The 21,788-nt window shown below is 38.4% G+C and overlaps 3 protein-coding genes across 3 annotated transcripts; all 3 read right to left on the reverse strand.

The window, feature by feature from the left end:
- Window positions 1-726: 726 nt before the first annotated feature.
- Window positions 727-1,535, reverse strand: LOC122059195 (eukaryotic translation initiation factor 1A). Its single transcript, XM_042621879.1, has one exon. It carries the CDS (start codon window positions 1,415-1,417, stop codon window positions 980-982), a length of 438 nt encoding a protein of 145 aa, XP_042477813.1. The 5' UTR covers window positions 1,418-1,535; the 3' UTR covers window positions 727-979.
- Window positions 1,536-8,471: 6,936 nt separating this feature from the next.
- On the reverse strand, window positions 8,472-9,673 carry LOC122060000 (BAG family molecular chaperone regulator 5, mitochondrial). Its single transcript, XM_042623121.1, has one exon. The coding sequence runs from the start codon at window positions 9,417-9,419 to the stop codon at window positions 8,769-8,771; it is 651 nt and encodes a 216-aa protein (XP_042479055.1). The 5' UTR covers window positions 9,420-9,673; the 3' UTR covers window positions 8,472-8,768.
- A 1,028-nt stretch (window positions 9,674-10,701) lies between these two features.
- Window positions 10,702-21,685, reverse strand: LOC122059999. The gene is made up of 12 exons (XM_042623119.1): window positions 21,531-21,685; window positions 19,188-19,249; window positions 18,231-18,302; window positions 14,635-14,722; window positions 13,664-13,734; window positions 13,436-13,537; window positions 13,185-13,274; window positions 12,125-12,199; window positions 11,996-12,028; window positions 11,806-11,886; window positions 11,285-11,350; window positions 10,702-11,167 (listed from the first exon to the last, which is right to left on the reverse strand). The coding sequence occupies exons 1-12, from the start codon at window positions 21,583-21,585 to the stop codon at window positions 10,997-10,999; spliced, it is 966 nt and encodes a 321-aa protein (XP_042479053.1). The 5' UTR covers window positions 21,586-21,685; the 3' UTR covers window positions 10,702-10,996.
- Between the last annotated feature and the right edge of the window lie 103 nt (window positions 21,686-21,788).

The following is a 21,788-nucleotide window of genomic DNA, read 5'->3' on the forward strand; positions in this document are numbered from 1 at the left end:
GAAAAAAAAATAAAAATAAATAAATAACACAAGAACCACAACTTTGATCTAACATAACCATGGCTTTCTGAACATCTTCAATTCTCAAAATTATATGAAACACTGGCCCTAGATTGCTCAGTGACTGCTCGTGTATATGTACATCCTTCAGGAGGAATACACTTGCACAAAATATGGTGTAATACAAACAATCAAATAACGAATTGAAAACAATGAAGAATACCCAGAAGAATTATTATTTAACAGCCCCATGAACACCCTTTACGAGTAGACTCCAGATCTATGTTCGTATTGTCAAATTCTATCAAATTCTCCATCCACCCACAGAACAGTGAAAATTAACTGAGACAAACAAAACATAAATTTGTCCCATGAATATAAGAGGAAATCACAACCCCCACCAAGAACTAGCCTAATTCCAAGATTAAACCTATCTCCATCAAAATTTCAACCAGAAGTCGATTTGAAATAATAATACTGTTTTCAGTCCCTCGATGAGGAAAATTTCAATTCCAGAAGCCATACACCAGCCTATCTCCATCACAATTCAAGCAGAAATCTCGATAATCAAGAACTGTTTTTGGCATTTGAATAGAGCAAACTTTCATAAACCACAGAAACTAGCCAAACTACAGTACCACCAATCTCCAACATCAATTCAACCAGACGATCAGGGGAAAAAATACTATCACTTTTCAAGCTAATTGTATATAAAAAATGGGAATATTAAAGAAAAATACGTAGAATGGAATTGATTGGCAAGCAGAGAACCACAAATAAAGTATGCAAACTGAGAGGTTTACTGTTATTTCATTCCATCCAGTTGCATCCAGTGAAACCCTAATTTAACAAGGTGGGGAAGAACCCTCAAATTTAGGTACAGAACACAAATCCCGCACGACTCATCTTTATAAAATTTCATATTAAGCATATTCCAGAGGAGGTGGAAAAAAAAAGCTGAAGAAGAGAATCGCAAAACCTAAATTTTATCGATGTCCTCGTCCTCAAAATCAATATAACCATCACCGGCTCCATCATCGTCCTCATCTATTCCAGCAGCGATACCCTCGTTGAGACGAGTATTCTCTGGAAGCTCACCGTAAGCCTTCAATAACCTAGCTTCATCAGGCATATATTTAAGGATCACATCGGCCTTGTCGTCTTGATAATCACGAAGCCCCACGAGAATTATATCACCAGCAGCGATCCAGACCTTCTTGTGCATCTTTCCTCGTATGTGGCAGAGACGTTTGGTTCCATCGATGCACGTAGCTTCGCACCGGCCGTTACCGAGCATGCGAAGAACCTGGGCGTATTCTTGCCCATCTTCCTTGAAAACCAGTTCACGCTTCTCGTCGTCGGCTTCGTTCTTACCTCTCTTCCTGTTTTTACCTCCCTTACCCTTGTTCTTCGGCATAGCTGTCTCGCTACTGCTGTTTCTTCTTCTTCCTGTTCCTTCTTCTGCAAACCCTAACTCAGCGAACCACAGTCCGATTCTCTCTTACCTCCCCTTTTTCTCTTCAATCAGGAGATGGATCCTCTATTTATAGCCTTGGGGGAAAATGTGAGCGATACGCAAAGCACTTGTGGCTAATGCTTGGATGCCAAGGAAAGAGAATAACAAATTTAAAAAAAAAAAAAAAAATTGGCTGAGGATTTCAGTCGTAAGGAGTGACCATGCACACTAAGCATCGATGGGAGCACGCGAAAAGGCATCAATAGGGGATGATTTTTTGTATTTCACAAGGGTGAGGTTGTCATTTTCAGTCCTATTTGTCTAAGGCATAGGTAGTGTTCTTTTCCATCTGAAAAAAAAAAAAAAATTTACTACTAAAATATGGAAAAATGTTGGGTATGCCATTGATATCATGTATACTAGCATCCATTGTGTCTATCTCTCTCTTCCCTTTTTTTAAATGACGCTTATATCCTTCCTAAATGATACTCTATCATGTGTTCTTATTGGTGCTATCTGCTAACATACTTGATATCGACGGCATACTTATCCCTCTCCCTAAAAATATATTAATGATTTGTCGATTTCGATTTAAATGATTTGAAATTCTGATTCATTGTAATTCTTTTTTTTTTTTTTTTGGCCGGGTTTGTTCAATAAATAGCCCATACTATCTCATATGGCAATAAATTTTGGATGCATCTAACTGGGTTGGATTATGAACAATGAATAATTTTAGAGAAAAGAATCAGACACAGGCACACAGGATGTCATGAAAAGATGACCTCCCCCTCTGATTGGATGTCTATGCATACACATTCATACCTAGATGCTGACACAATGGTCACACAAGCAAGTAACTTTCTTTCAGCCTTAAAGTTCTATTCTTTTTTTAATCACAAAAAAATAGGGTAATAGAACGCTACCCCCACAGAGAAGTACATGTCATCACACGGGCCATGGAACGGTGAGTATGAACATCTTTAGCAATGTATTCTTGCACCCATTGTGTCTAGGTGTAGACACACACTAGTGGGTAGCATTCTTTCTTCCAAAAAATTATTTTTCACATCAATTAGGAGTCATTAAGGTTTTCGTATAGAATATGGATGAATTATCTACAGTGACTTTCATACTTGATGCTGAGTTGGATATGAAGATTATGTACATGGTTAATTGTAGTTCAACCTAGATTGCACACCTGTTCAATTGAAAGTATGTTCAAGTGTTGGTCAGTGGATCAACACTCTTGAAGTGCATTTTATTTTCTAAGGTGCTAACATGCTCTTATATACTTTTCAAGAAGTGTGGCGTTCCCTTGTGAGTCTTCTCTTTACCTCCTTGTAGAGGCGTTGTGACCCCTGGTGGGTCCTTGGTAAAAAAAAAAAAAAAAATGTATAAGGTACTGCAAGGGGGTATTACTATTCTATCCAAAAAAAAAAAAATTTACTATTAATAACTGTTATTAAATTGTATTCTTAACCTTGAGTGGCCGCTTGTTCAATGTGAGAGGCGCCGCAGATACTCCTTTACCATCTCCAAAGTCGTTGTTCCGAAAAAAAACACAAAATCTCAAAAGTCCAGAGTGGACTTCTTATGGTGGGTTTGGGGTAGGTAAAATTTCTCTCCATGGAACCAGTAATAGAGAGTTATCAATAGAGAGTTATCCTACGGTTGGACCATGAGATGGCTTCCTATTCCTTAGGCTCAAAGGAAGCCAGTGATTGACTTAATTAGATTTCAATTCATGTCGACTTGTCATAGCCGTTGATACCAACTTTTGTTTTATGGTCCCAAAACATTGTCAAACTTGTCAAGCATTAAGAATTTTTTTTGTTCTTCTATAAAGTGCAAGTAGCATTAAGAAAAATAAATGATGGACCTAATAAGCAATAAACTTTGGTTATAAAGTGTAAATAAAAGGATCGAATTTTCCATCAGCATGGCCTTTGAATGGGTGTGCAGACCATCTGATGTGCGCTATATTGTGTACCACATATTCAAACGTTGGGAGCATCTTCAGTTGCATGCTTCCTTAACCTTTACTATAAATTATACTGTGTAGGTGTTACAAAGACCCAATCATTTCGAATTATTTCGTTTAATAAGGGGTTGTTTTAAGATTTTAGGATAACCTAGTGGTGGTAGCTTCAGCTTATGGAGTCGGCACTCAAGGGAGAAGGTCGTGGGATTGAACCCTATCGTATGCATTGTGTGAGTGTGTATGTTTTTCTTATTTATCCTGTATCCACCCGTGGGTTACTTAGAAGTCGAGGTGCACGTAAGCTGACCAGGACACCTTGGTTAACAAAAAAAAAAAAGGATGATGGCTTAAACCTACACATACTGATGCAGTGCCTCGACAGGTAGGACGGCAGTCTTGCTTGCTGGTTAGCGGGCCGTGGGGGTTGCAAAGGGGGGGCAAGAAGCCCCCTACATAGCATGGGATGTAGGGGGTGCAGCCCCTGGCTTGAATTTTTTATTTGAGGGCAATTGTGTACTTTTCGGATTAGGGTTTTTCGTTATATATTTGTAGCGAATGTTTCTTTCTCTGTAATACAAGCAATACTGAGAGGTGTGAAGGACGAGCACTGTAACCATATTCTCCATTAACAGTGATGCAGGATCTCATCTCACTGGGGATGTAGGCAAACTTGCTGAACCTCGTAAATCTGTGTGCATTGCTTGTTCTTGTTTTTTCCATTATCTTCTGCATCGTTTTAGGGTTGCGTTTCTACAAAATAGGGATCAATCGATTCTCATCCACTTCCTCAAGCCATGCTATACGCTCGTCATATCGAGTAACAATGCTAAATTTAGGACATCAACAAATCAGCTATACATAACACCCCCCCCAACCCACCAAGGCTTTGGAATTCAAAACCTAGAACAAGATCGGTCTCCATCAATTTGGGGAGGACTCATCCTAGAATCTGTCAATAACCAGTTGAATTCTATTAGAATCGATGAATTCGCCTTGAGTCGAGCTAACTTGGTCGACTCAGCATGCATATGATCGTGTTTAATTGGGATCGGTTACTGTTGGTACTGATTTCAGTTTTAAAGCCATGCCCCAATCCATTCCCCACCAAAGGTGAACACACTTGTGAAAATCATCTGCGGCCACTGCACCAGTGCAATGAGCATCGGGTGGCTGAGAGTCCCTTGGGGCACATGCCCAAATGTTCTCAACTATCTGATGCTCTCCACACCTCACTGCTCGTTGTAGAGGATGTGGTCTCACAGAGAGAGAGAGAGTTGGGGGCTTGGGTTGCCGAGTGCCGACTCAATTACTACTTCAAATTGTTTCAAAATTACAACGAACTCATCTGTAAAAAAAAAAATGAAAAAAATTATGAAAATATCACTATCACATAGTCTCTCCTCCTGATATTCTCATATTTCTCAGACTATGTGGCTTTCTGTATACAAATTGTTAGACATCTAATAGTTCTTGTTCATTAGTTTGAAGTGAGATGTCATTACATTCAATTATTGTGTAGTTCTTTTTTTTTTTTTTCTTTTGGTGTGTGTGTGATAACAAGGAACCGTGTGATATATCAGTTGTCCATTGCTTTCATCTCTCCCTTCAAATTCAATTTTTTTTAAAATTTTATATTCATTTACTAAGCATAAAAGTCACATTTGAAGTTTGAAAAAAAAATCTTTTTAACCAAATAGCATAGTTTACACTTAAAAATATTTATAAAAAGATATCATACATTGAAGGACAGCGAAGTTAATTATGAGAGAGACTACTATATCTTCCTTGGAAACCCAAAGAATCTTTTTTTTTTAAGTTCTCGTGAATGACCATTGCTTACTCAGCAGCTCAGGAGCCTTATAAGTTCTGGAAACCCAAAAAACAAAATCCTCAGGTGCTTACTTTCGGCTGTGTGGACCTTTATTGATATATATATATATATTTTGGGTACAGACCTTTATAGATACAACTCATATAAGTTACTGAAACATGATGAGATATGCTACCCAAAAGAGACATGATGAGGTACAAGAATCTTTTATCTAGTGTTTAAAAAGCGGAATCGGATATGGGGACAGTCGGTGACTCAGTGCAATTCTGATATGGATGGGACCATCAGAATGGTCTGAAAAAGATGAATCTACTTAATCTGAGGAATATTTCAGGCCCTCCTTGTTTAGAGAGATTTTGATGGGGGTGAGATTTGAACGACTCCATCCCATGGGATTTAGAGTCATTTGATAGTCCGGGAAGGCATTTTGGATAAGACAACAGAGAAAAAAAAAAAAAAAAAAAAAAAGAGTTTTCCCCTATCAGCCACCATGGCTAATGATTTCTCTCACCCCACCTCCTTGTAAAGTCTCATCAAATTGGCAAGACTTCGCTAAAAATCCAAGGGAAAGTTCGTTGAGGATGTTGCGAGCTCTTGCAATGGCCGCCACTTACAACACCATGGAACAGTCTTCTCTACCCCCCCCCCTTGCGGCCCCGCCCCCTCCCCCGTAGCCACAATAACTATGTACAACGTCTGCCCTTATTGTGATGAAAGAATAACATCCTTACAAACTCATCAACACAACACAGCTCAACTTTATCCCAACTAAATGGGGTCAACTATATGTATCCGTGTGAAAAAATAAAAAAATAATAAAAAACAAAAAACAAAAAACAAAAAAAAAAAAACAAAAACAAAACACTCTAAGACATCCCACTTACAAACAATCGGCAACTCAAATCTTTGCCCTCTAGGCAGCTCTGTTAGAAGCCATACTAGGGTAAAGACCTATATTTTCCATGTCTCTTCTAACGAACTCATATATGGTCATTTTTTGTCTGTCCCTAGCCCTTTTAGCTCAATCCATCTGACCAGCTATGATGTTCGATGTAGAATGTTGGGCAATCAAGAAACATAACATAAATAAATTGAGTGGGGTAGAGATGAGGATGTTGAGATGGATGTGTGGCAAAACTCAGAGAGATAGAGTGAGGAATGACCAAGTTAGAGTTGATTTGGAAGTTGGCCCAATTCAGGATAAGCTCTGAGAGATAGAAATTGTGGCTGCAAGGGGTGCAGAGAGGACAGTTCCATGATGTTGCAAGAGGTGGCTATTGCAAGAAGGTGTGATTGTGAGAGCTAGCAACGAACTTTCCCTTAGATTTTTAACAAAGTCTTGCCCAACGTCCCTGCAAACTCATCTTAAGAAAAAGAAAATAGGCCAAGGGATTTCTGGGCCATGAGAGGATTACTTGAGTTCACTGAATGGAGAAAGATACTCAGTTGAAGGAAGGGTTTGGAAAGATACTCAGCTAAAGGAAGGGTTTGGTCAATCATCCGTTGCAGATAGGCTAAGGATCGGCTGCTCTGATACCAAAGTTACAATCCTGGAAGAACTCAACCCCATAAACTGGCTTACAAGGTGAGGGGACCCAAGATCATATCAACCCACATCAATTCCCATAGGAAATTGATGTAGGATCAACCCCCATAAGCTAATATGGGATCATAACAAATTCCAAGCAAATTATAGAAAACCATGAAGGAGAAGAGAGAGAAAGTGAGTGAAAGAAGAAACCTGAACCGACTCGGTTTGATTTAAGCTGGAGAACCACGATTTTGGGTTGTTTCACTTAAGGGTTAATCTGAGCCATTCAATCTAGAATGTCCACGTGTCGACCTCTGCAAGGGGTCTTACACAGAATTGAATGGATGAGAATTGCAGAGGAATTTTAATCTTTACGTTATCCACATGTGGGCCTCAACCTAACAACTATCCCACCCTAAGAACCCTTCTAAACAAACGTGGCCTCAATGATTAGTGTTTGCCCTTTTTCCTCTAAGAATCGGCCCTATTGAATAGTCAGAAATCAGATACAGCAACTACAAATTCCAATCTGAAACAACGATTCTTGAAAACCCTACTTGTATCTGAAGTCTGAACTCTAAACATGAGAAGTGTTATACCATACCATGGCTAACCAGTACAGAATGGACACATGGCTGGAACATTGTGAATGGGAAGGCGACTAGACGATCAGACCTAACATTAGGATGATCAAAAAATCCAAACTGACTTCAAGACGATCAGATGATCAGACAAATGACCCCAGGATGATCAAACGACCTAATGACCTAATCCTAGGGCGATCAGACGACCTACCTACCCCCATTCACCATTAATGACCCCCCTCTTACGGATCGACCAAGCATGGTAACTCCTTCATAAGCCAAGCATAGAAAACCCCATATCCATTGTCCATGTGTCACCTAAATATGATCACCCACTCTGAAGATAGTAACATTCATAACCGTCTCTAAACCTAATCTGAGCTAGCAAACTAAACTGCTATTAGATGATTATTAGAACCATATTTACTTAACCTAAGGCTCTGTTTGGTTGCAATGAGAATTTAAATGGAAGTCAAATAAAATTTGTATACTTTAAAAAGAAATATTTATAATCATTATCCCATATGATTGTATAAATTATTTAATTTTTTTTACTATATTTAGTAATGATACATTTTACATGTAATTTTTATTTTACACATTAAAGTAAAAAGTTTTTTTTTTTTATATAGAAATATAACAAAAGTTTTGGATGCAAAGTAAAGTAACATTCAAATTCTATAACCAAATATGGAATGATTTGAAGTTAATGTTAAATTCACATGAGTAATAATTATATATACTTTTTTCTAAGTATAAAAATTTCAGCTCCATTCTCTTTAAGTCCCCTTAAAATCAAACATAGCCTAAAGACAACCATGGTTTAACCATTAGGATCCTGACTTACCATAATGAAATCAGCCCCCTCAGCCTATACAAGGATGGACACGCACCAATCCCCAACTAATCCAAATCATCAAGAAAAGAGACCCCGAACCAATGGGAGCCCGCATCAACCACAATATAACAAAAACTTAGCCAAAAATCAAAGGCAAGCAACTTTGAACTCCTAATTTGAACTTCGGTTTAGTTCTTCGTCTGTACCAAGGAGGCGATAATCTGCAATAACAAGAAGATCAATGCACTTATAAAATTTAGGATTTATAAACTCTCAATATTTTACAATTTACAACCTCAACTACAACCTACAGCCAAGAAGAGAGAGAGAGAGAGAGGGAGTCCTCATTTGAGAGGACTCGTAATTTCGTATTTGTAGATGGTAACAGCATTACGGGAGAGAGGATATTGTAGATTTGTACAGTATTTCTTCTTCCACGAGAAAACGCCTTCTGATATCTGCAACGAGAATCGGGGAGTCCCGTCCGGCCACGCCCTAAACCTTGGAAGTTGAAAGATCCAGGGCCAACAGAGGGAAGACATAATTAAACCCCACGAAGAAACCTTTCAAAGCACCTGAATCCTAACTTCTCCGCGCAAAATCTCTCCATTTCCTCCCCTCCCCTCCTCCGACACACATCTTCTTCCATATCTGCAATCATCTGCTCCCAGTTGGTGAGGAACCCATCACCATCGGGGACTCTAGCTTCCGCCACTGCATCCAAGATCTCCTGCAACCCCACAACCCGACGGCTCGCCGCTCTCCGCAGCTCACGCACCGTCGTATTTATCCCCGGAACCGAATCAAGCCGCAGTAGCAAAGCCATGAGTGCCTCGTTCATCCGCACCTTCTCCCGCTCATCGCTCCGGATGGCATCAACGATGTCCTGCCGTTGGATGAGCTTCTGCAACCTGTCCGCCTCCGAATTGACGGCTCTGATCCTCTTAATCAGTGTCCGGACTATGTGTGCTCGGTAGGCCGATTGTATCTTCACGGCGGCTGCAGATTCCGGTGGTCGGGGAGAGGTCGGGCGATGGACATCGATCGGAACGGGGATCTCGATGGGAATCTCGACGGTTTTGACCGGTGACGGAGGGGCATTTTGGTCATCCTCATTGTTGATGATCGTGTAGGTGACACTGGTATATGAGGAATTGGAAGAGGAGAAGAATCGAGACTTCTGGGAGGACTTCATGGTAATGGATAGTCTGGAAAGGATTTCCACTGACTACTGTGAATCGAAATTGAGAATTTTTGTGGGTGATGATGTGTGGAGTCTGTGAACCACTGGGGTGTCTCAGAAAAGTAATGTAGAAAGCCAAATGTATTAAAAGTAGTACGGTAGGGAATTGGAGGATGATGTGGGACCCAATACCTTTTGACAAAACAATCTAGAACTCTAAAAGCACTAGAGAGATCTATATCTTTCCACTGTTTCAAAAATCGGAATCGGATCGGTTCATCTTGATTGCAGAATCCAGGCACAGTGGCCATTGGGGGTGCAATAGAGCCTGGTTGGGCTGTGTTTCTTAAAACCTTAGTCCTAACCCTGAGTCAGGTTCTTTTAACTGGGCTCTAACCCATCCTAACCCTAATTCAAAGTCACAAAACTTTAATCCAAGCCCAACCCTTACCCACCTTGATTGACCCTGATTTTTTAAGGTCGGGTTGGGATGCTCTTGATTGACCCTGACCCTAGATTTCCATCAAGAGCCGGAATGACCCTAATTAACCCTAACCCTGACCTAGGTTTGCCATCAAGGACTAGATATACCCTATTTTTTTTTGGTAAAAAAAGAAAGGAGATCAGTGAGAATATATATTAAGGGTTTTGAGGTGTTAATGACTCATTGTCAAACAATATCTAAAATTAGGTTGATATCAGGTTAACATCAATGTCAACATCAGGTGCAAAAACCAGGGTCAGGTCAGGCCAAAACTCAAGGTAAAAAAATTAGGGCTATGCTCAAGGCGGGATGGGTGGACCAAAGACATCAACCCTCACCCACTCTGACTCAAGGTCAGAAACTTCATGGTCAGGTTGGCCCTCAGGGCCAAAATTTTTAGGTCGGTACTTGTTCGAGATCAGGGCAGGTTTAGGCAATCAGGACCAAACTTGCACCCCTAGTACCCACTCAATTTTAGGGTTTTGGGGACTGGATTACCAGGTCTTCAGATATAAGAAACTGATTCTGAGATTTTTGGGATCAATTTGACCCGATTCCAATTTTTGAATTCCCGGTTCCATCAATTCGGACAGGAATTGAACCGAATTGGTTACAAATCGACTATAACGTGCCCTAACCCCAGAATCCATACAAGGATCTGCCGATTCAAATAGACCAGAATCAACCGATTCCAAATCTTGAATCCCCGGATCCAATACCTGACCAAACTTCTTATTCTATGGAGAGAGGGATCCTCCCAACCTTTTTAGAATTAGACATGTTTGATTATCTTGTAAGAACAAAAACATGTTTGATGAAAACATATAACACACCAGCGCTCATTAAAACCAATAACAACAAGAATTGAGGCCATGAAGGCCACAGCAAAGCTAGTGTCTTATTCTCAACATGCATTTGCATCACTCCTGAGATCAATAAACTTCATCCCCATATTGTGGAGAGGAAATAGAAACAAGGTCAGACAATTTGACCTCATGGCATCATTGAGCCCTGGCCAATACAGAGCAAACCCATAGAATCAAATATGAAGAAGCCAGGTTCATTCACAAAAGCAATCAAATATAATGAATTTACGAAGCAGAACTCATATTTCCCTTGCCAAAGAAATCCCAATCAGATACTCCCTGTGGATTCTTGTTTTTGTCATCGAGACGTTTTTGATAGGCTTGATATCACAATCATTTTGTATTACTTCACTAATCTTTGACTTATTTACCCTGCCTGCCTCAGGAGTATCAACAATGACTTGTAGTCCCTGGAAAAATAAATATGAGGCACATAATATAGATTTAGGGAACAAAAGAGTCCACACTAAGGGGAAGAAAGAAATAAAAAGAAAAGTGGATTAAAAAAAAAATTATGTTCATCATACCTTGAGCGATGATTTCTCTTCAAAGGTCAACGGAGCACGTTCTGGTGAAGGTTTAACACTACCATCCTGCCACATTAAACAATAAATAACATAGCACCACCTACACAGAAGAATCAATGGTACCATCTGACTCTACATGTATCAGTTTTTCAAGTGACCAGTGTGTTCTCCAGTACAGGGATTTTGATTCATGGTCTTAGTTAAGATGGTTTGAACATTCTGATTGGTTTGGTTGCTAAACGTCTATTTTATTGCTGAAATTAAGCTATTGACTCTAGTAATTAGCTTGCCTATAACATGCATAGGGGATGAAGAAGTTTGACAACTAATTAAATTTATGGGAACTTTTAACACCAACAGAAAAATGCTATCTAACAATTGATTAACCTGGAATAGCTTGGTTATAAGATTAAGGGATGAAGAAATTTCTATGCTCTTTCTGATTTTAAAATAGTAATAATGAAGAAAACAATCCCATTTCGAAACAAGTGATAAAACTGCAAACAAATAGAATGTCCAACCTGCAAAGGATTAGCACCGAGGCCTTCTTTAATTCCTCCAGCAAATTGACATAGATACCAGAGACCAGAATTAGTAATATCCTGCACAATATTCAGAAAAGGGAAATGAATCACTAAATAAACTCTCAGTGGATGAAGCAAACTGAAAGGAGAAATCTTCACAAGGACTGCAATCTCGCGGACGTATAACCTGTTTGCTTTCAAGTAGTCCAATCTTTCCTTCCTGCTCAGTGTAACAAAAACTAGAACATCAGTCCGACACTCATCTTGTTGGCCTACTTTACCTTTAGCATGCTCAAAATTTTTGTATTTAACTTACCAGACCAGATACCATTTTCTGGATTGTTTCAATATCAAATCCAATAAGAGAAAGATCCGACTTCACCTCATTTACCTAACAGACAAGTTGTAAATGCATTAGAATCAACCCTAATTTGAATAACATGAGAACAGAAAAGGTGCAAACCTTCCATTCATACTCATCTCTCAATCTCAAAGGTAGGATCCAATCAGTCATGCACTAGGACTCGTAGGTCCAACCCCAACCCCACCCAAAGGCACACAAACACACACTAGCAAACCTAATCAGAGATGAGTGTATAATCACATTTCACCTCTCAAAGGGTAAGAGAAAACAGAAGTATATCCAATTACCTTTTCATGGTATGATACTCTATAGTATGTGTATTTCACATCTATGTGTGGACGCCTATTTGCCATTTCCAAGCCATTTTGATATATATCGGACACCAGCATGCGTATCGATTCTAACTGGACAGTTCATGTATATATTTTGTTCTCCGAAAATAAAAATAAGATGAGGGAAGAAGTATGATATAATATATAGAAACAAAACATAAAATAGCTGCAACTAGGGGCGTACTACAGGAAAAACGCAATTATGATATACATGTCATTGTCAAGTTTTTACGATTGCTGTAACAGACACCTCATATCCTTGTCAGGCACCGACATACATCCATGTCCTTTTTATGGAAGTTTCTGTCAGCATACGACTTCAAATTGCAATGAAGATCTTCTGATCCCCATTCCTCTCTCAAGTCCCATCCCAACTCCTCTCCATGAGTACAACCCCCAACCACACCACCCCACCCCTAAAAAAAAAAAAAACCTCCATGACCCTGTCTATATTTGTCCTTTCTTTCTGTTTTGATTGAGCAACATGTTTGTAAGAGCTTCCAATGAATCCAAAAGATTCCTCCATCGATACTCAAATTCTTGGGAGTTTTCTAGTATAGCTACTTGGAGATGCTCCTTAAAATATCATAATCAACATAAAATAAAAATACATGCACATAAGAAACACATTGGTGTGAACAAGTTTCTATCTCAAAACAGAAAATTTATATATAATCTACCTCATTCATGATAAGATTTGATGTTTCCTTCTGCTCATCCATCTTTACGTCTAAGTTCTCAAGCTTAAGGGTCAGATGCCGTTTTGTTGACTGTAAGTTAGTAATGAAATTTCATCAAAAGTTTGATGAAGATAAGAGAAGAGAGAAAAAAAAAAATCTATAAATCATAGATCAAGAAAATAAAAGAAGAAATCATATAAAAGGGAGTGATGGTTCTTCAGTAGGTAGGGCTATCAGTTTCCTAGACATACAGCTAAAGCTGCAGATACTTGCTCCAACTGCTTAGACACATTTGCAACAGCATTGGCCATATTACGTTTTGTAACAAACATGACATCAGAAAATGACAATCCCTGCAGAGAAGAAGGGAAAAATAGACATATTTAAAGAAGAAAAGGAAGTAGCACTCATATCCGGACCTTAAAATACCAAAAAACAGCCTCTCTAAGTCCATAAGATCATCAATAATAGAATCTTGCCTTCCACCACATATAGCAATATCCCATTGCCCCAAGTGCAGCAGCCGGCATAATGTAAGATGCAAATTTCCCTGAGCAGAAGAGAAGAAGACAGGCATGAAAAGTTCTGATAACAATTTTTTAATAGATTGCATAGAAGCTTTAAGAATATTGAAGACTGCAAAACACAAAATGCACATCAACATGAATCATGCACACTACACAACATAAGGACGGAAACAGATTGGGTACCAAGTGGGTTTTGTCAATGGAAAACATGACCTTATTAAATATTGGTCAATCCTAACTGCACCATCCAGTGAAGCATGCATGGGACTACCTTTTCACAACATAACTAGGGCAGAATCCGACAGGTTGAGGCCAGGCAGGGGCCCTGGGGTTTTTTCTTATATGAAACCCAGCTCTACCCTCATGAGGCCACAACAAGTTAGGGGCTAGGGAGGGGAGCCACAGTTTTAGCCCACCATGTTGCCATCCCGAGCTAACCCTTCTACTGATCCTCACTAACACCAACTGAAAGATGAATTTTGTAATGAGCAAATCTAGTGCACCTGTGGGCAGACCTCTGCAGCACAGACCTAGAGGGAAGCTTAGTAGATGCACACCTCTAAAAATTATGCACTGAAAGAAATGGGACCCACCATTCCTCGAATTCCATCTACAGGATGTCTGACAGAACTGCACCATCAGATGATCATAGAGTCCAATCCAATTATTTTCTTTACTCAGTCAGACTTGCTTAAGGGGGGGTAAGCAAGAATGCAATAATTTGGATGGCTACTTTAATCCAATCAAAACCAATTAATGTCATGAGTAATCCCTGGGTGCAGCCCATATAGTGGTGTGTCCCAACCCACTGCATAAACACTATGGGTGCCTGTCTTCACTAGAAGATTGGACACAAAATTCCAGGAGTTTGCTGTACTACTGCTAGCAGGCAATGAAATGTATAAAATAATCATCATACATACCAGTACCACTGGAATCAGTATTTCCATTAAAAATGGTCACAGGATTGGACAATGTCAATTCCTTGATCTCCTGAGCCAACTGTCGAATCTGATAGTAACAGAAAAAATACATCACGTAAAAGAAGAAAGATAAATTCATGAAGGGTAACTTAAAATTTTACTTGAACCTTCACCTATTACAGAAATGAACAGGCAAGGCTATGGAAAATTGACAACAATAACCTCTCCAATCACAGGATATAAAATAGAGAAAACGAAAAGAAATATCAACACACACCAAAGACTAATCACAGATACAGATATGTTTCTTTCTGTTAGTACCAAGGGGAAAGCGGGAGGTATGAAAGCATGAACCAAACTCTCAACCTCAAGGTTATGAATGCAATTCAACAGAATCTGGAGGGCAGCCCTTTTAACCACAACAATCCTAGTATGTCTACATTTATAGGCAACATGGATGAAACTATTACCCAAGAAATCCAACTCTTCATCATTTGGTCAACATATCAACAAGATGAGAAAAAGTAATTCCCTTCGCCTATTTCATGTGTAAATAACTAAGAAATAAGAAAGAAAACAAAGTGTACCTGGTATGTGTTTTAATTTAAATTTGGTAAGCATTAGTTTTCTACTTTTATGGTATAGAAAATTGTCCTATGGCAAAACTGTATTTTGCATATATTACTTATTTATGGTGTTTTACGCTTCAAAACTGTATTTTGCATATATCACTAAGCATTTCCATATGTTTCTTGACCATTTCTATATGTATCTAGCATTCTAGTGTATCTTGCGTCTCTCCGATATGATCTGATACGATACCTGATACCAATACTTCAAACTTTGCTGATACAATACTTATCCGACAATACTTGTTACTTTTTTCAAACACTGTATTGATTGATACAACTTGATATGGGTCAATATGGATCTATACTAATCGATACACTTGATACTCACATTATGGATACATTGGTTCATTTTGTATTTTTTGTATTGCACGTATGTTAGGTTTCCTCATCTTGGTTGCACCTTTACCTGAGATCACTTCCAACTCTGAGTTTGAACTAGTTTGCAATTCTCTATGGTATTAGACTATTAATAGATATAAAACACCTCATAATTTATACATATAATAAATTGAATACAATATGCTCGTCGTACTTTGTTCTCCTTTTTATACATGATATACATTTTACATATTGCTTATTTATAGTGTTTTATGCTTTAAAGCTGTATTTTGCATGCATCCATTGCGTTTCAATGTGTTTCTTGACCATTTTTATGTGTATCTTTGGAGTATCTTGCATACCTCTGATAAAATACGATACATCTCTTACAATTACCCTTCTAATACGATACCCGATACCGATACTTAAATCCTTGCTGCCTTGGATGTGGGGAACATCCTAGGCTATAGATAAGAGGTCCCGTAGATGCTTTTGATCCATCTTTAGTCCCCACTAAGAATCCCTAAAGAGAGTTTCTTCTTTGTCTGTAAGTCCCTTGCAATTGTGCAGACTTGAGCTCCTCCAAACCAAGGTTCGAAAACTCGCCGAAATCTCAGATATTTCGGTATATATATATATATATATATTTTTTTTTACTTAGACGAAATGGCATACGAAATATAAAAGTACATAATTTTGGTCAACTCGGTCACACTTCAGCCCCAAAAATGCACTATTCCATCGAAATTTCGGCCATCTCAGTCATTTCGTTTCGCTCATTTTGCTAATTTCGGCCACTTCAGCCATTAGCCCCCCAGCCAGAAAAACACATGGGAAAAAGGACAACATTTCGACGGAATTTCGGTATTTCGGTGTTTTTGAAACACCGAAATGAAACGACTTCTTGAACCTTGCTCCAAATCTGAGCCTAGGCTGCTCTAATGTCCCTACACTCTTCATGAGTTTTGAAGCTAGGTATGTCCTCTTTCCTTCTCCTACCACCTCCACCACTTCTACCTGAGGCATAGAGGCCAAATCAGACCTTGCATGGGAGAAAGGATACCCCATATCACTTCTACTGCTCTTCATACTTTAATTCAGTGATAGGACTGGGTCCTCCACAAAACCTAATACCATATCTGGTCATGCCAAGGATCCAATTCTGTAAGCAACTAAGAATAAGATATGTAGTTCCTGGCAACATCTTCCTCACCGCCTTAGATTCATCACAAGGGAACTGAAGATCTTAATAATGAACTTACTCCTCAAATAGCTCATTGACTCAGAAAAATAGGTAGCGGCCTTTATCCTTGCCTCAAATGTGAGATGCACTGCTCACGATAATTGAGATATGTATGCACAACTGCATCCCAGTTTGCATCAGTAGTCTTCGGGGACAGAAAGAAAAAAGTAACATTGGGCCACTTCTGAAGAATGGGCCAGGTCATTATAAGTAGAGTTAACTGCAATTACCACGAACAGGAACTTCAGACACCAAAATGTCACTGAGATTGGTTAAGGTCAGATCTCGAAGTCAGAATCAGCAGATACCCATAGCAACAAGCCTCACATGCAATATTCTCAACAATCCACAATAACTAGCAGCAGCAAAGCAACAATATGGAAGAGGCATAACTGAGTGGAAGAAAATATGCTCTAAAAACCAAGCAATGATTACTCAAACTGACCCAATTACCATAAAACTCTCCAAAACAGCGGTTGATTTAGTATATTGGAAACAAAAAAAACCAAAAAATCTAGATCTTAGATGGCTCCCATCACAGTTTGAATATTAGATTTGTAATTTTTCTCATTTATTACCAAACTTAAGAGAACTTTTTTTAGAAATTCCCATTTGAATCTGTGCAACACTAATCCCCCCCCCCAAAAAATAAATAAATAAATAAATAAAGCCCTAAAACCAGCAAGTGAAGATCCCAGACCCCCCCACCACCACCCCAAAAAAAAAAAAATATATATATATATATATATATAAATAAAGCCCTAAAACCAGCAAGTGAAGCTCCCTGGGATCCTTATATGATCTGATACCATGCTGTCTATGCAAGATCTAGCATTTGAATGAATATAGATAAGATACACCTCAGAGTACAGCAATATTACAAAAATACAATAAACAGAAGACAGATGACAAACATTCTCCCATTAAGTTATAGCTAGCATTCCCTCCCAATGAAACATTTAAGATAAGCTCTTATCCCTAGAATAGCTCCTAAAATCAATGTTCCATCTCACATAGTAATGACCTTCACCAAAACATTGACAACCACAGTTGGCCACTACTATATCTTACTTTCTCATTGTTTTCCTTATGAAAACTCCAAGGATGCATGTCTATGTTCATACTGCAAGAGATTCAGAAATCATAAAAGCTACATCATGACACCACTGACATTATTGCAACATGGAAAACTCTGCTTCAACCAGGAGACTGATGATAATCAATTATTGGTTGTTATAGAAACTTGGATCATCAACTATATAAATCATAGAGCAAGCATTGCAACGATGAAATTGGAAAAATGGCATATTAGATGCCATGGGCTGTTGTAGATTCAAAGTAAAAGTTCCAAAGGATGGGGGGGGGGAGTTTGGATCCCAAAGGATAAAGAATCTAATTAATACCTGAGCTGCAAGAAGAGCAGAATCGTACCGGTTAGGTGAAATCTCTACTTCATTCACACCCTTAATTAATTCCTGAGAAAGAGATAACACTCCACTCATTAGGATAAACAGATACGTCCACGTAGAACAAGATAGTAGTCAGCCAAATCTGTTAAGAATCTTAGAGCACCCAAAAAAGAAGAAAAGACATAAGAATTTTCACCGCTTATCAAGCCATGGTCACACCAAAACAATTAACTCATAGAAAACACATTAAAAGAAAGAAAATCCATAACGCCCCCCACACCCACCACCCCCCCCCCCAAAAAAAATAATTTGTCTTAGTGAAGAAGACGATAATGTTTTATTATATTTCTAATTAATAGCAGATAGTACTGGTAAAAATCCATCAATCCTGAACAAGTCCTCCACATAGGCAACAATCCTTATTCTGCCTCATGATCCGTGAAAAAAACATCAAATACAGGAATCAGTGCTAACAATGTAGAAGAGAGAGAGAGAGAGAGAGAGAGGGAGAGGAAGTGCCGCAAGCTAGGAGAGTGAGAATAGTTGCTCACAGTTGGACAGGATGCACCAACTGTGGGCTACATGCACCAACCGTGGGATACAGAATGTATTTATATGAATGAAAACAATACCAGGGACAATGATACCCTTGATATAACAACTATTATAAATAAGCCCTTAACTAGACTACTGAAGACCCAAAATACCCCCTGCAGTTATACTAAACAAAATAAATACAACCTTAACAATATGATTATGTAATATTATCCTAATGGAAGCATAGCAGATTGAGAAGGGAATGTGAAAATAATTTAAGTATTTCCCATTATCCTTTTTTTTTTTTCAATGTAAAGTTAATGTTTTTCAGAGGATAGATAAAAGTATCCAAACAGTAGTTTTTCCCTGCCATGGTTGAGACTCTTCCAATATTGACAGAAATGAATCAATTACCTGAAGTTGTAAAATTACATCAGACAACCGACCGCTCCTCAAAATCACAGAACCAGTCAACCCTAAATAACAGAACAAGAGAACTGAAGTTAGCCAACAGCAGCTCTCAAAGAGCAATGTATGTGAATAATAAGAAAGCAAAGGTGTGGGGATGTGCCATTTCATCTTACCAATTACAACAACTGAAGCTACAAAAGCAACCTTTGTTTTGAAAAGTTAACAGAGAAAAGAGAAAAACATATCATAGAGAACACGAAGGAAAAGAAACAAAAAGTCAGAAAATAAACAATAATGCAAGTAGAAAGTCGTTGGCATGTATTCCTAAAGGCAACAATACAAATTTGGAAGGTATATTATTAATGCAAGGATCGTGACTAATTATTTATTTTCCTTAGAAAACGAGTCAAGAAATTCTTTCCTACTAACTGTGAAAATAAATATATATTAAAATTCAGACAATGGGAGTGCAAAAGAGGGTATGGATGTGTACATTTGTTTGTGACATGTGTAATATACTTTCCTGTGTAATATCTTATTTATTAGTTTTTCTAGTTAGCTTGACTTCAGATTAATTTCACACTTCTACTTGGGTTTGTCTTATTTTAGTTTTAATACGTCAGAGTTTATTTTTCATAGTTGAGTCAACTCTCTTAGGTTATAGACTGTGGTAATAACTTGGGTGATGATTCCTAAAGTCTTCTGATACTAATTCTTGCTATTACAACAGCTTATCTTAAAAGCTCGAGCTATTAAGTACGGGCCAAAATGATATAAATCAACACAAAACACTCCGCATGTGCAGGCCTACACACATAAACAAGGGTCTACACATGACACCATCAAGTGGCACATAGGAGGCCACAACTTGAAGGGCGCAACAATAACACAAAACCCTCACACTTATTAGGGGTCAAACACCCAACCTCTTGGCTCTGATAACATGTTACAATCACTTATCCTAAAAGCTCGAGTTGTTAAGTAAAAGCCACAACAAAGTATATCAACACACTACACCTGCCGATTGATCATGTATTCTTTATTTCTTTTATTCTCTATTCATTTTCATTTTCTGCTGAATTCTCCATACCTCACAGCCCCAGCCTGAGATCCATCAAATATTTTGCATCAAGTCGATAAATCTTCGTAAGCGCATTCAGATTATGCCTAAACCATATACCCTTTAGACCTTTTATTTTCTCTCAATTTTACTTCCATTTCTCAACCAATCAACCACAATACGTAGATGCCATATACTTTCCAACTTTCCCATCCATTTTTCTTCAAATGAGTATTCTAAGCCCTGCTTTTTTTCATTTTTCTTTTGTTTTTTCTGATAGGTAGGACCCAAGGAGATTTGAAGTCATGACCTCTTAATTGTGAGGTGTTGGTCTTTGCCAATTGAGCAACCACCTCGGGGTTAAACCCCATCCTATTACAATTTACAGCTTATGCCTGTCAATCGTTTTCTATTAGATCCTTTTACTAATTACACTTTTGGTCTATCTCCATTCAAATTCTCTCAGACCCTAATCCTGGGGATACCTTTCTGTTGGGATCCATTCCTTATGAAAAACATGTATCACATGCACAAACTTTACTAGAAAAATAGAGATTATGGATCTCACTTATTGGAGTTGATTCAAATCTCAGGCCCTAATCATGTACTTGATCTCCATTCAGAATGTTGCCCCTACTTTGAACATTGAAAGTATCCCCTAGTAATTAAACTTGTCTTTCAACTATACACAAATCAATCCGTTCCATTGTAGCTCTTTTCTTTGGGGGTTTAGTCCTGCGTGATATTTAACGTGTAATACAAAATGAACACAAGTCTGCCAGAAAACAGATTATGCTGCACTGACATGTCAATACAGTTACTGTGCGTATCAAATCAAAGTAACGGCAACCTTGAACGGAAAGACCAAAATTTTAGGTAGGTGTATCCAATCACAGGCCATCATTAGGATGCTTGAGGGCAGGATAATACTACGTCAAATTGAATTGTGGTGTCAAAATCCAGTCAATAATTATTTATTATAATCCAATTCTCGTATTTAAGACAATTTCTCTTAGTTTCTTGATAATTAACATTCAATCCGAAGGATGAAAAAAAGGGAATTTTTCGAAACTTTTGCTCATAAGTTCATTTATAGTTTACTAGAAACTCTTCCACCGCTCTCAACGAACTCCAGATAAAATTCAAAGCAAAGTGTGAGATTAGTCCAGCATAGAAGAACAATCAATGAAGGAAATCGAGACCAAATCAAGTTCCAATAATTAGCTGCGATCAATGAAAAACAACGAAGAAAGAAGTAACCAAAGGTAGAGAGAGAAGCTTCTGACCTGCTCCAACGAGAACGAGAACTTTAGAAGTTGAAACCCCAGTCTGCATCGCCATTTCCGCAGCCTTCAGCAGAGAGATCCACCGTGACCATAAAACGAGGGTCGTTTATTCGGTTTTTACTCTCCTTTTCCAACTACCATGTTCTTTTCACCCCTTGTTGTCTGACAAAACACTTGGTAGCATGGCTCTAGGTATCGGTATCGGATCGGTATTAATCAAAAGTTCAAGACCGATATTAATACCTGATCGAATCGGAT

This window comes from Macadamia integrifolia, chromosome 13 (assembly GCF_013358625.1).
Source record: "Macadamia integrifolia cultivar HAES 741 chromosome 13, SCU_Mint_v3, whole genome shotgun sequence".
Classification (NCBI taxonomy): Eukaryota; Viridiplantae; Streptophyta; class Magnoliopsida; order Proteales; family Proteaceae; genus Macadamia; species Macadamia integrifolia.